The 13,020-nt window shown below is 42.5% G+C and overlaps 1 protein-coding gene across 2 annotated transcripts; it reads right to left on the bottom strand.

Moving 5' to 3' along the window:
* Positions 1-765: 765 nt before the first annotated feature.
* Positions 766-11,104, bottom strand: LOC106571268 (vasculin). Of its 2 annotated transcripts, XM_014144100.2 has the most exons (11): positions 10,595-11,103; positions 9,415-10,121; positions 7,651-7,770; positions 7,351-7,474; positions 6,639-6,823; positions 6,236-6,302; positions 5,494-5,681; positions 5,093-5,251; positions 4,625-4,812; positions 3,264-3,366; positions 766-1,271 (listed from the first exon to the last, which is right to left on the bottom strand). In XM_014144100.2, the coding sequence occupies exons 3-11, from the start codon at positions 7,711-7,713 to the stop codon at positions 1,116-1,118; spliced, it is 1,233 nt and encodes a 410-aa protein (XP_013999575.2). In that variant the 5' UTR covers positions 7,714-7,770; positions 9,415-10,121; positions 10,595-11,103; the 3' UTR covers positions 766-1,115. The 2 variants fall into 2 exon arrangements, with proteins under 2 accessions (XP_013999575.2, XP_013999585.2); XM_014144110.2 differs by lacking the exon at positions 9,415-10,121 and having other exon boundaries at positions 10,595-11,104.
* Positions 11,105-13,020: the final 1,916 nt, after the last annotated feature.

The following is a 13,020-nucleotide window of genomic DNA, read 5'->3' as shown; positions in this document are numbered from 1 at the left end:
CTATAAGTACTGATGCAGATCCGGCTTCCTGCCCACATTTGGCCTCTTCCTGGCAACCATCATCAGTAAAGGGCTTATAAAAATGTGGTTTGGTAACTTCCTGTTCTATTGTCAGACCCTGGACGGACTGTTTGCAAAGTCTGCAAAAAAATTATATGCATGCAGCGCCGGTGCGGAATGTGCACCATTGAAATAATTCACTTCCAGCGTAATGTAACAGACTACACAATTCAATTGTGAATGAGGCGTAAGAGTGAAAAGCGCGTTGGGTTGGTTGAGCTAGCCATTTCTTCCAAACATCTGAAATTATCCGTCAATAGTTGGGTTCAACTTAATATATTAAATTGTCAGGGATCATAGTACCCTCAGGAGAATTCCGTACTACTCCAGTTGTGAATCATTATTTACAGTTGAGGTCAAAGATTTGGGGAAAAGTTGGAAGGTATTTGGAATTCCCTCCTATACCGAACAGCAGCAAATCAAGTCCTTCTGCCACATTTATCATGTTAAGGCTTAAAATCTTTAAAAACACAATAGAGGGTGATGTTGGACAGATGCATTGCATTCCCATTCTAGTAACGGGTACTAAGTAAAAAGATGGTGGCAATAGGTTCTCCCATCATTTGTCATCTTTGCTCATGTCACCCGTTTTACTTCCAAAGTCACGGTTACCTACAGTATGGGGATGTAGGTAACCTACAGTATTTTGACACTCAGGACAGGTGTATTACATGTACCTGAACAACCTCCATCAGACAAATACACTGAATTGCAATCATTTTATTCAATAGCCTCCAGAACGGACCTTTTTTTCCCACATTCATCATACGGTACATAGTATCAATCTCTTCAGTGATGGAACAAACATTTAGTCCAACATTGAAATCTCCACCCCCCCGGCCCCAACAAATAGGGGCCTTGCTACAAAGCCATAAAGCAGTGTTCTTTCTCAAGTCCATTCGGAACATCTGTCCATGTCTTGAAGGGGGCCTGTGAAATGAAATGATGGGAGGACGTCTGAATTGCCCGCTCTGCATCAGGGGGGAATGTCTCTTTCCTCTGGTGAGAGAGGGTTAGGTGTGGTAGCAGTGAACAGGGTTATGATGAAGGCTGCTTTAGGCATCGTCGTCCGAGGTGTCGCTGCTGCTGGTCTCCGTCTCCTCCGTGGTGTCGGTGGCCATTTTGAGGTTGCTGGTCTTCCACACGGCCAGGGAGTCGATGGGAGGGCCGTTCTTCAGGAAGCTGTTTCTCCTTAGACCGTTCTTCCGCAGCTGGAGGGAAGAAAACAATTGGGCGGGGTGAGGGACTGATTTCAGAAGCAATGAACTTAAAATGGCTGTCAAAAAGCCTACAGAGAGCTGGAGTGAGAGTGTGGTAGTGTTTGTGTTGTGGTGGTGAGTTAGTGTGGGTGTGGTTGAGGTTTTTGTCACAATGTGTGGGTGTTAGTGACCGTGTGGGCGACTAGGCGTGAAAGGCAGTGAATTTCTAGAAATGTACAGTTGAAGTCGGAAGTTTAGATACACTTACGTTGGCATCATTAAAACTCGTTTTTCAACCACTGCACAAATTTCTTGTTAAACTATAGTTTTGGCAAGTCAAATAGGACATCTACTTTGTGCGTGACACAAGTCATTTTTCCAACAATTGTTTACAGACAGATTATTTCACTTATAATTCACTGTATCACAATTCCAGTGGGTCAGAAGTTTACATACACTAAGTTGATTGTGCCTTTAAACATCTTGGAAAATTCCAGAAAATGATGTCATGGCTTTAGAAGCTTCTGATAGGATTATTGACATCATTTGAGTCAATTGGAGGTGTATCTGTGGATGTATTTCAAGGCCTACCTTCAAACTCAGTGCCTCTTTGCTTGACATCATGGGAAAATCAAAAGAAATCAGCCAAGACCTCAGAAAATAAATTGTAGACCTCCAAAAGTCTGGTTCATCCTTGGGAGCAATTTCCAAACGCCTGAAGGTACCACGTTCATCTGTACAAACAATAGTACGCAAGTATAAACACCATGGGACCACGCAGCCGTCATACCGCTCAGAAAGGAGACCCATTCGGTCTCCTAGAGATGAACGTACTTTGGTGCGAAAAGTGCAAATCAATCCCAGAACAGCAGCAAAGGACCTTGTGAAGATGCTGAAGGAAAACAGGTACAAAAGTATCTATATCCACAGTAAAACAAATCCTATATCGACATAACCTGAAAGGCCGTTCAGCAAGGAAGAAGCCACTGCTCCAAAACCGCCATAAAAAAGCCCGACTACGGTTTGCAACTGCACATGGGGACAAAGATCGTACTTTTTGGAGAAATGTCCTCTGGTCTGATGAAACAAAAATAGAACTATTTGGCCATAATGACCATCGTTATGTTTGGAGGAAAAAGGGGGATGCTTGCAAGCTGAAGAACACCATCCCAACTGTGAAGCACGGGGTGGCAGCATCATGTTGTGGGGGTGCTTTGCTGCAGGAGGGACTGGTGCATTTCACAAAATAGATGGCATCATGAGGTAGGAAAATTATGTGGATATATTGAAGCAACATCTCAAGACATCAGTCAGGACGTTAAAGCTTGGTCGCAAATGGGTCTACTAAATGGACAATGACCCCAAGCATACTTCCAAAGTTGTGGCAAAATGGCTTAAGGACCAAGTCAAGGTATTGGAGTGGCCATCACAAAGCCCTGCCCTCAATCCTATAGAAAATTTGTGGGCAGAACTGAAAAAGCGTGTGCGAGCAAGGAGGCCTACAAACCTGACTCAGTTGCACCAGCTCTGTCAGGAGGAACGGGCCAAAATTCACCCAACTTATTGTGGGAAGCTTGTGGAAGGCTACCCGAAACGTTTGACCCAAGTTAAACAATTTAAAGGCAATGCTACCAAATACTAATTGAGTGTATGTAAACTTCTGACCCACTAGGAATGTGATGAAAGAAATAAAAGCTGAAATAAATAATTCTCTACTATTATTCTGACATTTCACATTTTTAAAATAAAGTGGTGATCTTAACTGACCTAAGACAGGGAATTTACTATGATTAAATGTCAGGAATTGTGAAAAACTGAGTTTAAATGTATTTGGCTATAGTGTATGTAAACTTCCGACTACAACTGTAAGTATGGTTATTGTAAATAATATAATGATTTGTTTGACAAGGGCACAGACAGACTGGAACAAGTGTAGTAACAGAACACTGCTCTAAGGGAGGGGGTGGAGAATACTGCAGTATGAATGGATGGAGGAGTAACTACCTGTTCACTGATGGCCTGGAACTCCCTCATCTCATCCTCCGTCAGAGGGGCACACGTCTCGTCGTTCTCACTCTCCTCCTGCCAACCCATCTCTTTCAATAACCTGGGGAGGGAAGAGATTCACTTTTAGGATTTCTATTTTCTATCAATTGTGCCTCTACAATTATGAGCCAGACAAAAGGGAAGCACATTTTACCACACCCACTTACTCGGTTGCTCCTCTACAACAATCCTACTAGCAGGGCCTAAAACTTTTTTGGTCTACCAGCCACTGTGGAAGGAAAATTTCAAAAACCTACCAGCCACTCAAGATATTTGACCAGCCAAATGTGTTGTTGTTGTTGTTGTGCCAGAATTACACCAACAAAACAGAAAACAGATAAGCATGCTTTGTAATGTTTCTAAAAGACAAAATGTATTACTAGTAAGAAGTAATGTGCCTGAGCTTGAGAGTGTGACTAGTAGCCACGTTGTCTTCTCTTCCCTAACAGCTGAAACTCAAACATTGAAAAACAACCTGGCATGCGAACAAAACAATTGAAATAGCCAAGAAACAAGGACAGTCTCAATACACTTTCCTTTCAAGTAAATTAGACCAACTTATGCCTGTGCGCAGCGCTTCTAAAAATCTATCTTTACTCAGCACTTCACGTGCGCACAGTGTTGCTGCATGAGTTGGGATAGGCTATAGGATTCATAGTTCTATTACTTTGTGCGATTCATTTACCAGGTTTGAAACAAAATGGCAGAAATACGTTGAAAACAGCTAATGCAGCATTTGTTTTACTTCACTATTTTTATTCACAAATGAGAGTGAAATGCTGGCACTGTGAAGCCCTGACCACCCTCCAACGTGGCTGGTGAAATAGACATCTTACCCGGCGGGTGTTTATTTTAGGCCCTGCCTACTAGCCCCGACCACTTCAGTATTTGCAGATATGAAGGGACCGGATTATGTGTGATGTGTGCAGTAAGTTACTTTGAGCATCAAAATCTATTTGAGATACTTTCAGATGATTTAGACAAAATGCTAATACCGGTCCCATGACCACAAAATGTTAAAACCTTAGCATGTGGAAACAGTGCCAGGGAAACTAAACCAAAGCATGGATTGCTGTCATACATTGTCCATAGACTGCTTACAGGGTAATGACACCAAAATGCCATTTTGTAATTTAAGTGAACTATCCCTTTAATAACATCTGGTTGCTTCAGATCCACAAACTTTTGGACATCCAACTCTGACATCACCTTATTGAAGTTGAAAATTAAAATAATTAGGGTTAAGGTTTAGGGTAGGGACGTCCCAAGGATTCCGGATAGCACTAACCCAACTGTTGTCAGAACGGTCCAGTGTTTACCTGTGCTCTGCCTCCAAAGAGCTGGATAGCACCTCCTGCTGGGGGAAGGTGGAGGAGCGCAGCACTTGCTGCCTCATTGTTAGTGTGGTCGTGTTGCCGTTCTCCTGTGAGACACTTCGCTCACAACGGTTACGGTTCTCGTCCCCGCAGCCCACATTGCTGTTCTGCGGATGGAAACCATCGTCATGCTGAGGGGTGAGAGAGCGAAGGTCAAGGCTGTGTCATATCACAACTTCTCATTGAAATAACTATTTAAAACACGATAGGATGATGGGCAGGCGACAGTATGTCGTCATGAAAGTGTAAAGGCATGAAAGACTACGTTATGACGGGAGTTCAAGGCTGTTACAACAGCCACTTCTTTGTATGAAGGCCATTTAAAGTGATGTCAGTGACTGATACACCTTCAAACAGACTTCTCTGTACATTTCTTGAGGGGTGACATATTTCTCTCTTTGGGTGACACACCTTGCAGTGGTGATAGAGGTCCTCCTCGTCCACCATGTCCTTTTTGAGGGCTTTGAGGAAGGTGCTCTTGCGGTCTGAGCGTGTCATGCGTGTCAGACGCATCATAAGCCGCGGCTGACTGCCCTTGTCCACCGGGGACGACGAGCTGGAGCGACTCGCCTGGGAAACACAGCAATTAGTCAATCATTCCAATGTACATTCCTAACGATCATTCCTTCCCTCAAGCCTATATCAATAAATCAGTCAATAGAAACCAAACCAAAGATCAACCATTAATTTATAAAAAATAAAAACATATCAATCATTGGTTAATTTGTTTCTTCAATCAATACTATAAAAACTGTGTGCATCTGCTTTTTACAAAGCCAACCGAAAATGAAACCGCAACATGACAATCTCACCTTGACTGGAAGACTGACAGATATGGGGATGGGGCCCTTGTAGAGGGAGGGGCCAGTGCCATTGCGGGAAGGGGCTTGTTGTTGTTGAGGATTGGACGTGCAGGTCTGTGCTGGTGTGGGCTGCTCCCTGGAGACGCGCTTGATCACCATCATTTTCGAGCCCCTGGATTGAGGGTTAGGTGGGTGTTCTAAATAGACAGAGCAGGACGAAACACCACAGCTTTTCAATTTACTGCAAAATGTAAAAGCCTCATTACAAAAAAAGGTACAGTTATCGTAATAGATTAATTAAAGGTGCAATATGCCTTAAAAAAAACTCCGCCATTTCCAGGTTGCTAAAATTCTAATAGTTTGCCAAATTTCAGTTTGTGTGACAAAACAAGCAGTTGAGTTTAGAGAATCATTCTACCTTTCAAAAACTGCTGTGAAATACCTTTTCAAAAACTGAAAATATTGTATTTTCAGCTGGTGTACAAAACCAAAAGTAAAATATGCAAAAACAGAACTTAAGAACAGAAAGCATAGAAATTGCTCACATAGAACATATCTACTGCTTCTTAGACTTGCTTTCAATGAGAATGACAGAGCTATAACTCACATTTCTCTGTGAATTTGGTCAGCATTGCACAAAAAGTGACATATTGTAGCTTTAAATATGTATTACCCTATTTTGTCCAAATGGGCAACTGCATCAAAGTCAAATCAAGTTGGGGAATAGAGAGAGAACAGATTGGGAACTCACCCCATACTCCAGTGGCAACAGCTTTGTCACGGTTGACCTCTCGGTCCGCATCAGGATGGAGTGATGGCTGAAAGAATAACAGCAGGTATCTTACAACACAAGCAAATTGTGTAGGATAAATCTGACACGTGGCAAAAACAAAGAGTTCTTTAAATAATATGACAAAATTCCCTATCCATGTGTTTTGGAAGACACTAAAAATGTTAAATACTAGATGAGAAATTTAGGGGAGACAGATTGCAGAGTGTTTCCTAAAGGGGAGTTGGGAGAGCCAGACCAATATGTAATGGCTTGGGTGATATTTGCATGAGATTGGGAGATAACTTCAAACATTGTTTTTTTTGTATAGGACTATTTCGTAGGGTGGGTCACAGCTTCATAGGGCTGACACTACACCACTCACAAAGTCTTCAACTTCAAACTGTTTGCGTCTGTCCCCATCGTCCCTGTGGCCTTGCTGGCCCTCAGGCAGGCCTTTGCTCTTGGAGCGAGGAGAGGGTCCGCCACGCTGGAGGGGAGGGCGTGAATTGGAGCCCTCGCTGCCGTTCCGGACCCCCCATCCGTTCCCCTCTTTCCTAGAGAAGATTCCTGTGAAACATACAACTTGGTTTTACCACAGAGTATAGAGCAGGGTTCCCCAACTCACAGCGATTTGATCCCCTAAGTTGAAAAAATATATATATTTTGTTGTTGGCCATAAGACAAATCAGCTCCAAGTGATTTTAATTTAGGGAATATGATCCAAAGTATTCCGATGCATAATAGAGAGATGTGTGATTGTATACAAATGGAAACAAGATTCGAAATTATTATGTTTTAGTCAAATATTTTATCTGTTTGGGCTACTGGCGGTCAACTTTGTCTACAAATTACTTATAATTATGTTCCGGCCCCCTGACCATCCACTCAAGATTTTTTTTACATTTGTCCTGCTGAATCTAGTTGATTATCCCTGGTATAGAGTGTCCCTCTATCGCACAGAGACAGACGCATGGATGGATAGCTTGTTAGATGGGTAGACAGCCAGACAAGCAAGTGGTTAACAGAGACACAGAGTGAAACCAGCTCTTGATTGGTTCATTCTCGCTAACAGACGTTCCAACCCAGTTCCATACCCCCAGTGCGTCCGTTGACAGGCTCTGAGTCGTCTGATGAGTTGTGGCGTCTGCGACTCACATCCCCGTGGTTGTCCAGACATTTGGCAGGAGACTGGAAAGATTTGTCATAGACCTGAGAGGGCTAGCACACATGGACAGACTGTCAGGCTAACGAATCCTCTGGACAACAACCATCACGCTATGTACGGTGTGCATCTGACATGAACAGAAGACATGTTTCTTCTTGTGCACATACCCACACCGGACATGGGATACACAAACACACAGAAAGTACAAAACCACAAACACAAAAGGTACCTTGGCTGATGAGGGTGTTGTGGGAAAGTTAAGCCAGGCTGGAGTGAAGTCATGCTGCGCCATTTAGGTTTGCGTCTCCAGTGAGGTGGGCAAGACATCAACACATCATTTCTCCAGCCCCTGAATAAGAGAGATAGAGGAGAGATATAGAGAGACGGTGAGAAAGAGCCACTGTGGAGTTTGAGAGAGAGACTGTAGTAACTGAGCCAACTCCAGGATTTATGACAGTGTGTTTATGGGCATTAAGCCCAATGACTTCTCAATTGAATTCAATTTCAAGTGGCACACTACCAACCAACTGATACAATGCAAGGGACTGAATGGAGTTGTCCCTTTTCCAGTCCCTTTAGCTTCCCATTAGGTGTAGCTGACAACAGAGATAACATTCATGCGGAGAGAGCTATTCATCATCGCAGGGCCCGACAGATGGAGATCAGAAGGACCATGACAGTGTCACTTCTAGGGTTGCAAAATTCAGGGTTCTTTCAATAAAGTCCCTGGTTTTCCCAAAATCACACTTGGAAGATTCCAGTAATGAGGAGGGAATAAGCAGGAAATGTATAAACCTCCAACCAGGATAGGATGAGTGGGTATAATTTGTGGAATGTTCCAACAGGAATCTGTTACAAAAACGTAGTGAAGTACAAGGTTGTCAACAAACAACGCATACAAAGTAGCCTGCTCAATTCACCTAGCTAACTAGCTGCCGAATAGGCATCAACTCACCACGTAGCTTATTCTTAATGTTTGTCCATAGGCTACCAGAGTGACGACAGACATTTTTCCAAATAAACGTGGAGTGAAAAACGTAATGAAGTAGTCCACTCCCTACCCGTTATCTTATTCTGCCGCTATACGACTTTGTATGTGTTGTTTGTTGGCAACCTTGTTATTTACTACGTTTTTGGAACAGATTCCTGTTGGATTGTTCCACAAATTATACCCACCCGGATAGGATTTCTGGAAAACTAGAAAATGGAGGTTAACAAAATGGTTCTCTCAGGGTTGGTAGTCTCCCAAATGCACAGTTGTGAATGGAAACGTCAAATACTACAAAAGGAAGCATGGTTTGTACTACTGGCTGTCAAAATGACAATTCATGTATCATGAACGTTGTGTGAGAAAGAACCTTGCACTATATTTCTCTGGGTATGCGTGTGTACTATACGATATGCATCCTGCTATCGGCAAACAACGCTTTGTTCAAATATGTCAGAGCCTTTCATTATCTCAGTGGACCAGAATGCCACACAGAGCAACATAACCATTGTGACAAGAGACCAAAGCATAGAAGGGTCCTCTATGTAAGATTATAAACTGCTTAGGGACCTCTATGGAATATTCATTAACTGCTTCCAACTGGGAGGCGTTTTAATCTCTTCAAAATCAAAACACTGGGAAGTCTGCTGTCGTATTTGATTTCAACAGCCAAACAGTGTTTGAACTATTAACATGACCTTCTAGTAAGATAAGAGGTCAGAATCAAGATTCAACCAGCAGCATTTTGTTTCTCTCACTACATACCTATGTGAGCATTGCAGAACTGTTTCCAATTGCTTAGTAGCTCACAAGCCAAAAATTTGAGAGGTCAAAACCACAGTTGACGAACAATACTAGTTATACATGTTGCTGGATAGGTGACGAAAGAGGAAAAAAATATATCAACATTGTTGACTACCATGGCTTGATGTCTAACAACGCAAATATCAAGTCATCCTTGTTATTGCAAGACATTTGGGTGCAAAAATGTAAAGTCATACAAACCAGCTACGGAGGACTGAGCGGAGGCGTCTCCTGTGCTGTAATCCCAAAATTCTCCTAGTGTTTTTGTTCTCACAGTCAGTTATCCAGTTAATCTGCTCCCCACATGTATCGTGCAGACAGGGTCAATTACAAAATGTTGACGTTGATATTCGCAACTAACTTTCCATTTTTGCCACGTAATTCCAGTTCCCAGAATGATTAAATCCTTCAGAGATGTTGAAGGAAATCCAATGAAGTTCTCGCCCGACTTTACAAAAGAGACATTTGGGGTGGATTTGCTACGATCCCCTTAGGAAGGATTCAGTGATTTTGTAGGGGTTTTAACTGCCCAGATACCATTAACTCATATTTGTTCAAATCAGGTGATAAAATGTTAGTGTGATCACATGTTGCCAAAAATAAAGTTAGCTAGCTAACAGTAACTACAGCTTTCAAAAATGATTCATTTTTTGAGAAACATTTGGAAAACTTGGAAGAGGAGACTAAAGCTGATCAGTGCAGGATGTAAGTCCATATACATTATATCAAAGTCTCAAATAAAATGCTAAATTAAATAGTTCTTCTGTAATTCCACAAAACCAGTCCACATGTTCAGATGCTGTTTATCCCATTCAGTGTAACTCGGACGTTGAGCCAATAGTAGCAAGTCACGTCTCTCTTCCTTGATGATTTGGATATCCTATAACGTGAGGCTGTTCAGTGTTCACCTGTATTCCAAAAGAGAAAGAATGATAGCAATATAGTTCGCTAAGACTGCGTTAAACGATACATATGGCTGATTGCTAGTTAAGGGCAAAAGTTAGCAGACTAGAAAGTCACGTTAGCTGTACCTTTGACAGTTACAGTTAGCATAATGTTACCCAGTTGGCATTATATTGAGTAGACTAATAGCGCAGAAAAAAGGGAAACCTAAGGGTTAGTTCAAAGTATTTGACTATAGCCTGTGCTAAATTTGCGATATAGGTCACATGGCTATGTTCACTCTACGATCAATAACGTTACATTTTAAACACCAGCTAACGTACACAAATTAGCTGATGTTACTAGCCAACGTTAGCTAGTTCACTCAACTCTTGAATGTCAGCTAGCTAACTCCGCTACTTGACCAGTTAGCTAGCCAAACAAGCTAATGCTACTCCCTGTTATTGATACGTTCAGTGAGCCATTCCGCAATACTTACCTTTCAATGATGCCAAAGCTCTTCCTATAACTTCGCTAGTTAGCTACATTGCAGATAGTGACTCCTTTATGCGGTTCAACACAAGCTGATGTTAGCTAGCGTCGTTAGCTTGTAGGTAGCTTGCAGAATGAGTCTGCCACAGCTTACTCGCTCGTGCCCCCTTAAGCAGTTGTCATTCGCTTTTTTGTTGTTTTGTAAGACTAGGTTAAGACGCTGATATGTATGTCTAAACCGTATCACACTGACCATCTCATTAACTTGTTTAAGTGTTTGCAAATTCCTCGCTTATTTTTTAATTTTTGCCGCTTTTGCCTGTCTCCTTCCCAAAATGGCGCTGATACAGCAATGTTTCGCGAGAATCTCGTTGGCCAAAGTGAGTAACCCCCCGCCCCCCTTTTTTTCCAAGTATGTGGACCTGCCATAGACTGTAAAAAAAATGAATGACGCCATCGATGACGTCACCCCATTGTCTCCTATGAGAATGGTCAGTGGCGCGTTTGATCAGGAAGTGTCGATTCAGCGTGTCGCCATCTTGCTATCTGGAGGAGTTTTTGGAAACATTGCATGTGCAGTTTGAGGTACTCTAGGAAGTGACGTTGTGGGCTAGCTCAGTACTGCCCCCTCTCATGGAGTATGTCAAGTTGAAGGCCGACTGAGGTACTGCAGGCTTCCATTAGCAACTAAATGATCATTTTAACTTAATCTGTGTGTGATTTTAAAGTAATCGGTTTAAGGATATACATCTGGTGAATAAAAGCAATTATTGGTACCATAATTGTGTTCAAATGTTTTTTTTTATATCCACGGGTATTGACCACAAAGATTGCCGTTTCCCCATTCACTATAGTGGAGGATCCTGTTTTCTGGAAACAATGCCTGGAGTAACAAAGCGGTGTCCCTTCAACTTGAAATACTCAATGGTAGCTAATGTGGCCATTTTTCACTTTGATGCATGCACATACAGTCTGCTCAATGGGGAGGGTATGAACAGCAACAACACTGGGACACAGTGCCCTTCACTTGACAAGCACCACCGTCCAGCAATAGTGGGAGGTAGCTACCTAGTATCAGGATGACAGTCACAGTAAGCACACGCATGCAACGCATGAAGCAACAGTACACCCATCATCAGTACTTTTTTTCAAAAAGAAACAATTGTTGGTTTTATAACTGAACATTTAAAATAATTTGTGTAAAACTAACAGTGAAATACAAAGACCAAACCGGGTATGGTAGCTCAATGTAAGGTTGGATAGTAAGAAAAAAATATGTCTAACCTATAGCAGAGTGCTTTAGACACGCCCATTACTTTTCACACGCCCACTCCTTTAGACACGCTCATTACTTTTCACACTCCCATTTCTTTTCACACACCCACTCCTTTCCTTTCAACACACCCACTCCTTTCCTTTCGACACACCCACTCCTTTCCTTTCGACACACCCACTCCTTTCCTTGACACACCCACTCCTTTCCTTGACACACCCACTCCTTTCCTTGACACACCCACTCCTTTCCTTTCGACACACCCACTCCTTTCCTTTCGACACCCACTGCCCATACTCCGGTCGCTATAATGAGCTGCAGATACCCTCTTCTCCTTTTTTTTCCTTCTCCCCACACCAAAACAAAAGACACCTCTGGGACCTGTCTGGAACAGTATGCCATAGAGAGCAATAGTAATGGCGTCTTTTTGTAGGCTCTAACTTGTTGGACAAAGCCTATGGGAAAATGAATGGCAGCTCTATGGTGAGAAACATCTCGGTGCCTAAGGCAAAAATCCTGTGCTACCCGGGAGCAAGAGTATAGGACATCACAAGGCTGCTTCCGACTGTTCTACCACAGATGCCGGGAGCTGACACTGTCGTAGTCCATGTGGGGTCAAAAGACATCCGGAGAGCTAGCTTGGAACATTTGAAAATGGATTTTAAAGAACTGATTTTAGCATTTTAGCATTAAAAGACAAAAAACGGCCAATCATTTCAGGTCCAGTACCATCATTGGGCTGCGGGTGTGAAAGATTCAGCAGACTGCTGGCATTACAAATCTGTCTAAAAGACTACTGTAGCTCTGCTGGAGTTACTTTTATAGATAACTTTGAAACCATCTGGAAACAGAAGGTACTCTACAGGAATGACGGCATCCATCAAAATCATCTTGGCTCCTGGACTCTGTCCATGCATTTCAAGACTGCGTTGAAACAATGACTGATAAATGATCCAAGACCAGCTCAGTTAATCCCTACCATTGTGACAATGAGTCGTCATAATGCTGCATCAAATGTACATGATCCTAGGGGCATTGGCAAACACAACATAAGTAACTTAATTTTTGTGCCCCTAATTGCAACGAATACCTCTGATTATACTACAGCTATTGTATGCAGTAATCATGAGCCTGTGAACCAGTTACATCGTTAGCACTGA

The sequence above is a fragment of the Salmo salar genome, chromosome ssa01, assembly GCF_905237065.1.
Source record: "Salmo salar chromosome ssa01, Ssal_v3.1, whole genome shotgun sequence".
Lineage (NCBI taxonomy): Eukaryota > Metazoa > Chordata > Actinopteri > Salmoniformes > Salmonidae > Salmo > Salmo salar.
The sequence above is the reverse complement of the archived record's forward strand: the minus strand, read 5'-3'. Positions and strand labels throughout refer to the sequence as shown.

Excerpts from the sequence above, each read along its gene's own strand:
- LOC106571268 (XM_014144110.2), bottom strand. The coding sequence starts at position 7,713 with ATGGCGCAGCATGACTTCACTCCAGCCTGGCTTAACTTTCCCACAACA. Across the intron at positions 7,475-7,650 it reads CAACACCCTCATCAGCCAAG|CCCTCTCAGGTCTATGACAA; the intron begins GTACCTTTTGTG and ends CATGTGTGCTAG. Across the intron at positions 6,303-6,638 it reads AGTTTGAAGTTGAAGACTTT|CCATCACTCCATCCTGATGC; the intron begins GTGAGTGGTGTA and ends TTATTCTTTCAG.